Raw genomic sequence first — 12,558 nt, 5'->3', positions numbered from 1 at the left:
ATAAAACTGAGCCTGCAGCTGGGAAGGAAAGAAAAGTTGGAAATAAAGAGAAATGCATACCTGCCATTGTCATTTCCAGTATTACAGATGTTATGGTGATTAATAGTATGTGTGGTGCTTTTTCATCTCTCTGTGTATTGTTTTGCAGTTTTAACAGATCATCAGGATTTGAGTAACACAGAACTGAAAACCATAACAAATAGCACAGCTCCTCAACAGTATCGCATTAGAGCAAAGCTGAGGACTTACAAACCCCAAAAGCTCCATCAGTCTGTTAAACTTCATTGTTCCAAATGCAACTCCTTGTAAGTGTTTTGCACAGTATTAGTAACTAGGAATTGCTCTGTGTGTTTTGGGATGCCTAGATTTCCAATGTGTTTTCAACTTCTGTGTAAGATAAGCTGAATGTAAATTTATATCATTTTGTGCAAAGATTTGAAACTCACTGATAATAAGTAGGAAATTTTTAAACCATCAGATAAGTTCCATTTACAGAATCCTTTGAGTGCTTTCAAAACAATAATTTTTCTTTATTTGCAAATGCAGCAGTACAGTTTTTTCCATACCACAGTTGTATAGAAGTATCTTAAGTGTTTCGTTATTACAGTTTTAAAATGGGATATGCAAAGAGGTAGAATAGTTTTCAAATGAATTAATGAAATACCTTTGACTAAAGTGTGTCTTCCAGACAAGGCATCTTCTGGATCCAAAAATATCAGGAAAATCACACAACTTGTGCAATTTGGATGGCCTGCATTATTGCTTCTCTGTGTATGACAGGTGGAAATGCAGGAATGGTGCACTCCAGCAGGACAGGATAGAAACTGTGTGGTGCAGAGCTGCAGATTTTCCCTTGATAGTACTTAGGTGAAGCTATCCTGGTCCTGTCCTGTTTTTCTCTCCCTCAGTTTATGCGAAGTCAAACAGACTAAAACATAAAGCTTGAAATTATATAAGTTTATATAGTCTTTACACTCTAATGGTGTGGTATATTGTCTGTGGCCCTTTTAAGCCCCAACTGAAATCACATAAAGCTGATAGATTTGGTTTTCCATGGATTTTCATTTGTGTGGGATGTAGCCACTAGGCTGCCTCTGCTCCTAGGTTAAGTTAGCATATTACTTAGCATATTTATTAACATGGAAAGTCATAATATACTATACAGCTCTTAATGTTTAAACTGATAAAACAATGAGGATATTTTTCCTGTATGTCCTTTGACTCTCATGACTATATTGTAATATTTATTTGGAGTACTGTCATCCTTGTTAGTAGATTGCCTAAGGAGAAGCTGTTAGGACATACTTACTCAATTTGGAAATGGTTTTAGGCAAGAAGTTCCAGATAGAGATGACTTTGACTTCATTTTACACGGCTCTGCTGGTATTGCCCCAAACCCAGAATTGCACAATACATCCTGGTATGAATCTGTAACATGGACTACACAAGAGCAGAAACAGAGGGAAATAGCCATCCATTTTGTGAAGCATGATGAAATGCTTCAACATCCTGAAGACACCTTGATAATGGTAGAAGGTAAGGTAAATTGCAAATACACCAATTCTTACAGTGCTGTGTCTACTGTGTGTATGTATAAAATAAAGATGTGTTGAAGTTGTATTCAGTGTAAATAGAAATGATCATAAAGGTACCTTCAAAGAAAAGCAAAATTGAGCTGGAACTATAAGTTACTGTTGTGCAAGAAGGAGATTGTAGTTGGTAAAGGTCTTATAAGCTGCTTCTGTCTGTTTTAAAACTGTGCCAGAATATGGGGTGGTTTTTTTGCTATCTGTGCTTCTTTTTCAGTTCTAATTTAAAAACTTGCCAAGTCTTCTAAACAAGCCTGTTTTTAGTATTGATGTAGAAAGTTTTGAAAGGCTTCTGGTAATACAAGCCTCCAATTAAATTTGTCAGCCTCTGGATGTCAGTGTTGTTTCAGATTAATCGAGCTTCTCTGAGAGGTTTATTTTTTTTGGTTTGCTGTGGTTTTTATCAGATTTCCTCAGGAAAGAGACATAGCCACTGACTTTTAAACAAAGCAATTTAGCAAGAATGCTGTTGAGGAATTTTTATATAATAAAAATAATAAATTGCATATAGCACCATTCAGAGTTCAAAACAAAGCCTGCAATTGTGCTCAAGTAGTGATGTGAATAAGCAAATGTAAGTCAGGTGGTCCTTTGTGTGAGGGTCAATGACAAAACCTCTTCTGTTTTCTGCTTTTTTCTTTAATAAATTAGTTCTGATAGCTGCTTTATTTCTGACATGTTCCCAACTAACTTCAATATAACCTTTTCTTTCTGAGAAAAAAAAAAATCTATTTCTTCTCTATTTTCCTAGAACAGCTGAGCAATACAACTTCGTAAATCTCTTTTCAGATATTAAAGTGTCAGCAACTAAGTAGGTCTGTGTATGGATATGTGCATATAAAAGGTCAGTTTGGTTACTTTGATTTTTTTCTGAGGAAATGGCTGGTAAAATCATAGGAGTAATTATATGAAAGTGATATTAACTAAGTACAACCTCTTGGTTATAGTGTTAGCTATGAGGAAGATATTAAGACATCTGCTTTGATAAATGTCTTTGTTTCTTAATTGAGTCTGCTGTTGAGTAAAAGTGAGAAGGTATTGGACTTTTTTTGAGTTTTTGGTAGTGGATATCAATTATTATTGAAGGCCCTGAAATCAGCTGAGTAAGTTGTTCAATTTATTTCTGACTACTGTTTAAGAAACCATGTTTCTTTTGTTTTTAATAGGTGGAACACTAAAAGAAATCTGGAAGCTTACAAAAAGATTCAAATGTGTTATTCCTGTGAGATCCACAGAAGATGATCTTGAATTACTAGATCTTTCAGCTCCTTTTCTCCTAAAAGGGAATGTAAAATATTATGGGTAGGTTAAAAGTATTTGTTGATATTTCACTAGTTGCAGTAATAGATAGCATTTTTTTAGTAATTCAGACTGCAGTGCTTGAAGGGATAATTCATCCAAAGATTCTCTGTAAAATACGTAGCATGATCCACAGTACTGACATCAGGGATGAAATGCCTTATCTGATACCTGGTATCAAAGGACTGACAGCAGTTGGGCTCTTGACCTATAAATCTTGCACAGCACTCCAGTTTCAGTCTTGTCTGCTGTGTGTGGGCAGGGCAGTGTAGAAATGGAAATGCACATGGAGTACAAAGTACCTAAATACCTTTCTAGTCCAGATCTTCTGTTTTCTAGTCTCACTTAGACTGAAGTCAAAATATATGTTGTTTTTAAAACTGTATGCTGAGGGGTTATATATATATGTGTATATATACATATATATATATATACAGTATAACAGATAATACTAAATAGCCTGTCAATCTACAACTCATTCTCTCTCTTAGTGTTGGAAAAGCTTGAGGTTTGGAAGCAGTAAGGGATTTTAGACAGCCTTTCCTTACCATTTGTAACTTACTGTGATCCACAGCACTGCAAAGTGCCTTACCTGTTGGTGGCTGTCATTCACTGTAGAGATGACTTGAACAGGTTTCTGAATTCCACAGTTCCAAAGCTGTGGAGAACAGTACCCACACCTAGGTCTGGTCTGTGTGATCTGCCATGCAATGCCATGTTCCTGCTCAGTGAGAGCTGTCAGCAGTGTGTTCCCCCAGGGCCCAGCAGCAGGCAGCTACTGAGCTCAGAAATACCAATCTCCTCTGTAAACTACAGAGTCCTCTCTCTCAGCAGTTCAGGCACTGGGGCACTGTGCTAGGTCTGCAGGCAGTAAAAACATTTCTGTGTAGAAATATTCCATGTTTCCTGTGAACCTTAAAGTTTCCCATAAGGGGCTATCCATAAAATAAATACAGATAATTGTTTCTCTCTGTCATATATAGTTTTGACCTTTACAGATATTGCTTTTTCTAAATAAAGGCAGTATATGGATACTCCTACTGGGACAAGAACCTCACTAATACAAAATATTTCTGCTTGTACTTTCATAATCCATATCCATATATTTCCCCAGCTATACACAACTCACCTTCAGACCTTGTTCTCTTTGCAAATGGTTGGACTATAAAAGTAAATGGTTTATAAGATATTTAAGAAGGTACCTCACAAATATGCTGACATTTCAGAACTGTGTTTCATGCATGTTTTTATCAGTGGCATATACTTAGCAAAGTCTAGAAAAGATTCTATATGTGTGTGCATTTGCATGTATATTCATTTATATATAAAAATAAACACAGACACACTGAATATAAAAAGCAAAATTCACAGTTAGTTTATTGGAGTTTGGGTTTTTTAAGGGAAAAAAGTGACTTGACTTTATATCACTTAAGCAGAAGTAGTTTTATTTTATTTATAACATGCTTTGCATATAATTCTAAAATATAATAAATGTATATTTCAAGCTCTAACTGTAATATACTAATACGGGAGCTTAATTTGGGACAAATAGTTTTGTTCTGTAATTTCATTCCTTGAGGTAAATGGGAGCACCTTTGAAAACAGTTCTTCAATATTTCCACCCACTTGCAGCATTAGCTTTCTGTGTCACGTGTAATTTTATAATAATTGATGCAAATACACCAGGAATAAAATAGATTGTTTTAGCAACTCTTAGTTAATATTCTCAACATAGTCAAAGCCAAATTTCTTCTGTAACTCTTTAATGGGTTTAGAGTATGCTACAAGTTCAGATTCATTACTTCTTTTACGAAGTGAGAAGTAGTGGCATATGAACATATGTTTAACAGTGTTGTGATCTTAGAATCATAGAATGGTTTGGGTTAAAAGGAACCTCTCATCAATTCAACCCCCTGCCTTGGGCACAGACACCTTGCACTACACCAGGTTGCTCAGCTCCATCCTGTCTCATCTTGGACATTTCCAGATAGAGGGAATCCACAGATTTTCTGGACTGTCGCAGACATCTTTTATGAAAAATCCTTTCCTTAGGATTTTTCCTCCTGAGAAGCTGAGAGACCTCAGGAACAACATGTAAGCATTGATTATCTGCTGCTGTGGAATGCAGCAGGTGCATCTGTGATTGGCCCGTGTTGGTTGTTTTTGATTAATGGCCAATCACAGTCAGCTGGCTCGGACTCTATCCGAGACAGAGGCTTTTGTTATCATTCTTTCCTATTCTATTCTTAGCTAGCCTTCTGATGAAATCCTTTCTTCTGTTCTTTTAGTATAGTTTTAATGTAATATGTATCATAAAATAATAAATCAAGCCTTCTGAAACATGGAGTCAGATCCTTGTCTCTTCCCTAATCCTCAGACCCCTGTGAACACGGTCACACTGGACAGCCTGTTCCAGTGCCTCAGCTCCTTCTTTGTGAAGTGGTTCTTCTTTCTACATAATCTACATCTGCCCTCTTTCAGTTTAAAAATGTTGCTCCTTGTTCTTCACTACTGCCCAGGTTAAAAGTCTCTGTCTTTCTCATAAGCTCCTTTTATATATGGAGAGGCCACAGTGGGGTCTGCCCAGAGCCCTTTTTTTCCAGGCTGAACAATCCCAGCTCTCTCAGCCTTGATGTACAGTTTAATTCCTGTCTAATCACTGAAGTAGTCTTCCAGATCTATTTCTCTTCATGGATCGTTCAAAAACAGCATTGAGAGTTTTGTTGTGCTCTAAAGCTGAGGTGTCTGGTAAAATAGTTACTTCAAGTAGCAATAGAAATACTTCTGTACTTCCACAGTGCAAGTTTTGTTTTTTCTGTGCAGAGTTTTGGTTTTTTTTCTATTACAAATACATCAGTGTTTGGTTAGTCTCAATATCTTGTTTTAAATGCTAGGTGCAAGCAGTGCTCAACTCCAAAGCCTATGAAGAATCTAAGTTCCATTTCAGCAGAACAGCAGCCATCATGGGAGCCAACTGAAATAGCACAAGGTTAGCTGACATGATAACTGTCCTGAAATACTTTTGTGCCTTGATTCTGAAGTGTTGGTGTCAGATGGTTTGATTTGCAGTTCTGGGTTGCAGTTTTGTACAGAAAGTATGTAATTATGGTCATGTTGAATATGGTGCTGTAAAATTCATTCCCCTTATACCAGTTAAAATAACACAGTTACTTTTGGAACTATTGCAGTATGAATTAAAAGATTTTAATGTTGACTAGTTTCTTCTGGCATTGGTATCAGTAGTAACACTTAGGTTAGTGCAGAAGTCAGGAATTTTTGATTGTAAATGTTACCTTTAAACTCCACCTTCTTGTAGTCCTTGAAGTTAATCTTGCTTTTCCTTTTGTAGATACTGTTTTTCTGACCTGAACTAAAGACAGTCTTATTTAATGATTCATGCAAGTTAGACTTTTATCTTCTGTAAACGTCATGTTCCAGACAGTCTGCAAGAAATAATACTCAAATGAAAGGAATTATTCCACAACAGTTATGTGTATTCTGTGCTCCTTGTGTTGCTATATGCAGTCAGCGTGTTAAAATGATGGAAATGGAGTTTAGAACTTCACAACGCATTAAGAAAAAGAAATATTTGCATATTTATAAATTCATGTTCTAACATATTAAGTTGGAATATCTAGCAGTATATAAGTTGGTAAACACTTTCTAAAAGAATAAAACTATTTGTGCAATACAGTGATTTTCTTAAATAAACTTTCCTAATTGTGTCTTGTTAAATAATTGTGAAGTAATATCTAAGTAATATCTCTGAGACACAGCTTGAGATTTAATTCTCAAAATGAAAACAATATTAATTAATGCTTCTTGACCGTTACACTATTTTATGTATGTTTTTCTTCTATCAGCTCTGTTTTGAGGCTAAATTATAAACCTGCAAGTTTGTCAGATCAGTTGAACATAAAATGACCACCAGTTCAAGTAGGTGTACCCAGAAAAAACTGATGCAGAGCAAGAATACTTTCAGAACTGCCAGCAGTGTTTTTTCTGAACAAGCCTGATAGCTTTTTTTTTTTTTTTACATCATATCAAATAAACTGGTTTCCTCAGAAGATCATTTTCAGGTGGAATTCTTATTACCACCGAATTAGGAACACCTTTCCTTTAATCTTCCTTGGATAAATGAACACAGGAAAGGAGGATCTTACTAAGGTTGGATCTAAGATCTGAGCAAATATTAGCTTTTTTATTCACTAGCATGGGAATAAGTACTTAAAAATCTTTGTGTTTTTATAGGCTCATCTATTAAAGTGTTTCTAGGAAAATGTGTGGTCCCAAGAGACAAATGACATTTTGCTGTCAGACAGCAGAGCCTTTATGTTTTGGTCTGTTAATTTATACTTCTAATGACAGTATTTCAAGTCAGGTACTATTAAAAAAGGGATATTGTCAGCTTGAGTTGTTACAGTTTGCCTTGCATATCCTCTAAGAGAAATAACAATTTTTTTTCTTCAGTTTTAGGTATTGAACTGCTCCAATATGTTTTTGTTATGAAGTTTACACTGGTTGATGAAACAGGATCACTAAATGCATACCTTTTTGATGATGTAAGTAAATCTAGGTAAAGGTAGACTCTACAGATGATGAGAGTTTGGATTTTATTTGTTTTTAAAATGACAAATGTATGTGCACAAATACTCATTCTATGTTACTTGCAGTGTTTTGTGGGAATAATTACAGTATTATAAGCTAATACTGTACAGAGTGTAGAATGTTAAAGCATAAAGACAAAACTTAAGCTTGAAGATAGATTATTTTGTATTTCCATAAACTCCTGTATATTCCTGTGGCTGAATTCCTCTTTTACTGGCTATGTTAACTTATGCAGTCTGAATGCTGTGTGAATGATAAGAATGTTTCAGGATTTATGTAGCTAAACTTCTTCGTCAGTTTAAAATCTCATTGCCTCTTTTTTAATTCTCAATAGAATCTCTCCATTAAGTAATCCTTGATTTTTTTGTTTCACATGATCATGAGATAAGGAGGCCCTCTTTCCCTAGGCAGCCATATCTGTACAGATATTTATCTTGGATTTCAGAAGTAGTTTATTCAATTACTTTACTAACCTTAGAATTAACTTATCTTCAGTTTTCTCTGAAGCAACTTACACCCATTCCTGCTACCTGAGACGCTGTCATGGCAATGTGGGGGTGACAAAATGGGACAGAAAAGGAATTTAGTGGGACTTTTTTCTGCACAGTAGTGCTGTTTAATGTGTATATATCTGTGCATATTCCACCATTATATTAAATTACTTTGACTGGGACTTTAAAGAGAATACTCCTCCTTGTTTAATTTTAATTTACTGTAAGTAAATTAATTTACTGTAAGTAAAAATAATATCAGGAAAAAAGTGTTCTTTTTTAAAATACATGGTGTTTTAACAGGAGATCAAAGACTACAATCCCCTTTTCAGCTAGTCATCTTTTCCTTCTACTGTCCTTTTTTCTTTTTATTTCCTTCGATTGCTGCAAATTGAAGTTGGGGAGAAAGATTTAAACCATCTCTTGATGCAGAATTCCAAAAATTTTTACTTCAGGGTGGCTCACTTTCTTAGCACATATTGCTCAGTACTACAGTTTAGCTGCAGGAAAATACCTACAGTTTCTGAAGTGCCAGCTGCTCGCATTCCTGCTGGTGGTACTTCAAAGACAAGGCAAGAGTTTCCAAGCCTAAACTCCAGTCCTTCAGCACCACTTGAGAAGGAGCTGGGCTGCTTTGAAGTGCAGCTTACATTAGCTTCCAGTTGTGCTTCCATAAGAACACAGTGCTTTTCTTTCCTCCTTACAGGAAAAGTCAGTGAAGGAAAAACATGAAAAGTTCTGTAGTCAGAAGACTGAAGAGAGAGAACAGAAAGTTATCTGTGTCATTTTTGCTGCTAGGTTATCCACTAACTTCTGATCGTTGCCGTTAAACATGTCACACAAAAATTATACAGAGGCAGATTATTATGTATTTGTATCTGTTAAACAATAATGAGAAATTACTACCAAAAACCTTAGCTCACTATGAGAAGTTATAAGAGTATGAACCTTTAGAGATCCCAAATCAGGTAACAAACTTGAAAAGAATAAACTTAGAGTTTTTTCAGTCATGTTTAATGTATGTAGTTTAAACATACACAGAAAATGTTTATTTAACATTTTAAAGTTCTATTTATTTTTTTCTGTCTCCATTCAGAAGTGTACCTCACAGTATAAGCCTTTTTTCCATAGTTTCTAAAACTGCCAGCAGGTGAAACTTTCACTAAGAGAATTCCACAAATATAAAGCCAGGTTGCAGTGCCCCTCGTTTTCAAGTTATTTTGTTCCTCTCAAGATGTGAGGGCTGTTGAGGGGAACTGGCCATCCTCTCTGGCCCTAACATTGTCTGATATTGTCTGGTTTTGGAGGATCATGAGGAATATCTGCCAGTTATGTATAGAGACTGACATGTGGGCTTTCTGGGTGGCTCTAGTCCCTAAATAGTCTGGGATACTGAAAAAAAGAGCGTTAATTTTCTCAGCTTGGGTTTTTTTATATCCAAACACGTTTTTGAAATAATGTTATGTTACCTGATTTTAAATTCCTTAAAGAACATGCAGTCAAGGTTCTAGCTAATGATTTTCTACAGCTCTTCAATACCTCATATTCTTCTGTTCTCTTTCAGGAGAAGTTTTTCCAAATTCCTGCCTCTGAAATCTTAACTAGTAATTTTCTTCAGCAAAAGATGCAGATGACCATGAATGCGCTCTGTCCTCCAGGAAGAAAATTAGGTCAGTTTGCTGTTATTTTAAAAGGGGGGTGGGAAGGAAAGTAGTCTTCCAATCTGCTGTTGCATATGAAAATTCACAGAATTCAACTTAGGCACAGGCAAAACTCAATACAGGAAAACGCTGGAGCCTGAAAGCAGAGTTCATGTCAATTTGTTCTAAAGCACGTCTTTCATATTAACTCTACCTTTGAGAAAGAAAATAAATGGGTCGTTAAATTCTCATGTAGCATGCAGTGGTGTGTGAATACAGCCATGCCTGTGCAGCCACTAACATGCCATCTGTATTCATATGGAAGTTAACCAGAACACCCTCATACTGAATGTCACAGCATGTTAGGGAAAATGGAAAGGAAATTCCATTTTCCCAAAGTACATTCTTTGGGTGATATCCTGCTTTTGATGCTGACTTAAAGCATCACTTGCAATGGGAAATATCCTTGGAAATTGAGCAATGCTTAATCCAAATCTATTTACAGAGATTTTGTTGCAGTGCGTGTGTTGTGGCAGAAAGTATCTCTGCCTAAATTACACATGTCCAAGGTAAGTGGGTGTGTGATGCAGCTCCATCCTCCCGAGCATGCTCCAAGTACATGGCTGTCAGTGACCACTGCAATCACCCTGGAGTCTTTGCCATACTTAAAATAGTTGTTCTGTAATAAAGATTGTGAAGGATTTTCTCATTGAGACACATGGAGGTGAAATTTTATTATTGGAAAGTCTTTACACATATGTATTCTATACTGTGGCATGACTACTGGGTCCAAGTGTTTTCTGGAGTGCTGGTGCAGGGAGGACAAGTCTTGGAAGACTGTCACTGAACACCATTTCAGGTCTTTTGGAAAACTTAAAATATACCAATTGGAATTTCAAGGTTAACAATTTTTCTTCATATTAACGATTGTATATATTTGGATATCTTAGTTAATATCTCGCTCAAGTTATACTTGCCTTCTATAAAAATAAGAAATGAATATTGATCAGTAATTTGGATTTTGTTGGTAGGTGACTTGCCGTGGCTGGAATGCTTCATCAAATCCTATAATGTCCGAGACACAATGAAAAATCAAGTTTGTTACCAAATTTTTGACACCACAGTTGCTGAAGATGTTGTATAGTCGTGTGTTGCTGATTATAAATAATCCAGTAAGACTCAGTTTCTGTGGGGGACTGGGATCAAAGACTGTATTAAAAAAATTATCTTTGTTCCGTTCTTAGGAATTCAACTTGTTTTTGTGAATTTTTTGTTATGTATGAATGGGAATGGGAATTATACTTTGATATGTTTGCCATTTTCCTGGCACACGACTTTGTGATCTAAGGGCAAGTGGAGGTGTTAAGCTTTTCACTGGAAGCTGCTTGGCTGTGGTTGATGGAAGCAATCTGCTTTCCATCTATCCTTCAAAAAGGCAATGATGAGATTACTCTAAATTTGTGAGTTTTACTCCAAAAAATGTAGTCAGGATGATGCTGTGTGTTCATTTTTGTATTAAATTGCATCACCAGACGCAGAGATACAGAGCTCTTCAGTAAACTCAGACTGCTTTGTTCAAGCCAATATTACTGTTCTCAGTTTGACAGGGAGATGGGTTTTTAGAGACTCCTTTGATTTTGTACTGATGGGTACATTTGGACAAACTCCTCCTGTTCGTAACACTCAGGTAACTGCTACATGTACCAGTTACTGTAGATTCTGATGGGGTTGTGAACATGGCCATGTAGTGATTATCACTAAAATTAAAGTCAATCACAAAAGTAAGGTAGTGTAAAATTGCAAAATGAGTATTGATATTTGGTAGATGGTCATGATTCTGGGGTGGCCTTGTTGGGTACCAAAGTTGTTAACATGCTTGTTACCTGGATCTGTATTTTCAAAGGCTTGATCTGCCTTTCCATCTTACATAATCAGATTGTGTGCCTAAATTTGGAGGTACAGAACTGATCTGGTGCTATCATGGATTGAAAATTCTGCTGGACTGGAAAACTATGTGGTGGTTTTACTTTGCATTGAGAAGTCTCTAGGACAAGTTCAGGACATGATTCTCTAAGGATAATTAATGTAGAAGTCCCTGTCAAATCAAATGCTTTCCATCAGAGCAAAATTACTTAGTATTTACAGCAGCTGTTTTTAAAGAATTTCAGAAGCAAGATGCAACATTTGTAAGTAGATCATTATTTTGATAGTAGATGACATTTTATTTTTTTCCTTTTTGAGGGCCATTTAATAGATTATGCAATTTGTCTTAAAATTTCATCACATATCCTCTGGCAATTTTCTTGTTCTGTAAAAATTACACTGGGTTTATATGTCATAAGCCAGTATATTGTTCTTTATTGATCTGTGTGTGGGGAAAACCAATATTAAAAGTGGTGAGTGCATATTTCCTTTAAAAATTTCTAAAAAATAAAAATATTTTGGAATTTATCCTGCAGTTTATCAGTGTACTGACTTAAGAATGTTTTCTTGAATTTTTGCATAATCGCATCAACAGAAAATAATTATAACAAATGAATATTATAAAACTTTGCACACTGGCCATACCCAAATGTTTTCACAAGTTAGGAGTTAAATTGAAGGGAATCTTCTTTGCTTGTATTTATATAGAGTGTGAAAACATGAATTTCTGTTTTTATATTTTTGTTAACAATTGTGAAAGATGTTGATATTGTACATTTTTTTCTAAACGTGTCTTCATAAAGGAATAAATAAAAAGGTGTTTTGAACTTTAGTGTAAAATAAATCAATTTCACCACATGCCTTATCTGAGATCCCTGCCTAAAAACTCTACAAATGCATGACATTTTTTTGCTATTGAATATTGTATTAAAATCTTTAATAAAGATTTTTCCAGATAATGAGGTTGTTCTTGTATTTGACTTTTATTTCAGTTTCATAACTATGAAA

The 12,558-nt window shown here is 35.5% G+C and overlaps 1 protein-coding gene across 2 annotated transcripts in view; it reads left to right on the top strand.

Annotated features, from left to right (window-relative positions):
* POT1 (protection of telomeres 1) overlaps window positions 1-11,351 on the top strand; it is a 57,203-nt gene extending 45,852 nt beyond the window's left edge. For both annotated transcript variants that reach the window (XM_005481936.4, XM_026790337.2), the window contains 7 exons: window positions 149-305; window positions 1,331-1,536; window positions 2,756-2,891; window positions 5,783-5,877; window positions 7,359-7,450; window positions 9,552-9,657; window positions 10,659-11,351. In XM_005481936.4, coding sequence (XP_005481993.2) covers window positions 149-305; window positions 1,331-1,536; window positions 2,756-2,891; window positions 5,783-5,877; window positions 7,359-7,450; window positions 9,552-9,657; window positions 10,659-10,771 — 905 coding nt within the window. In that variant the 3' untranslated portion in view covers window positions 10,772-11,351. The remainder of the gene's footprint in view (window positions 1-148; window positions 306-1,330; window positions 1,537-2,755; window positions 2,892-5,782; window positions 5,878-7,358; window positions 7,451-9,551; window positions 9,658-10,658) is intronic.
* Window positions 11,352-12,558: the final 1,207 nt, after the last annotated feature.

Source organism: Zonotrichia albicollis, chromosome 4 (genome assembly GCF_047830755.1).
Source record: "Zonotrichia albicollis isolate bZonAlb1 chromosome 4, bZonAlb1.hap1, whole genome shotgun sequence".
Lineage (NCBI taxonomy): Eukaryota > Metazoa > Chordata > Aves > Passeriformes > Passerellidae > Zonotrichia > Zonotrichia albicollis.
The sequence above is the reverse complement of the archived record's forward strand: the minus strand, read 5'-3'. Positions and strand labels throughout refer to the sequence as shown.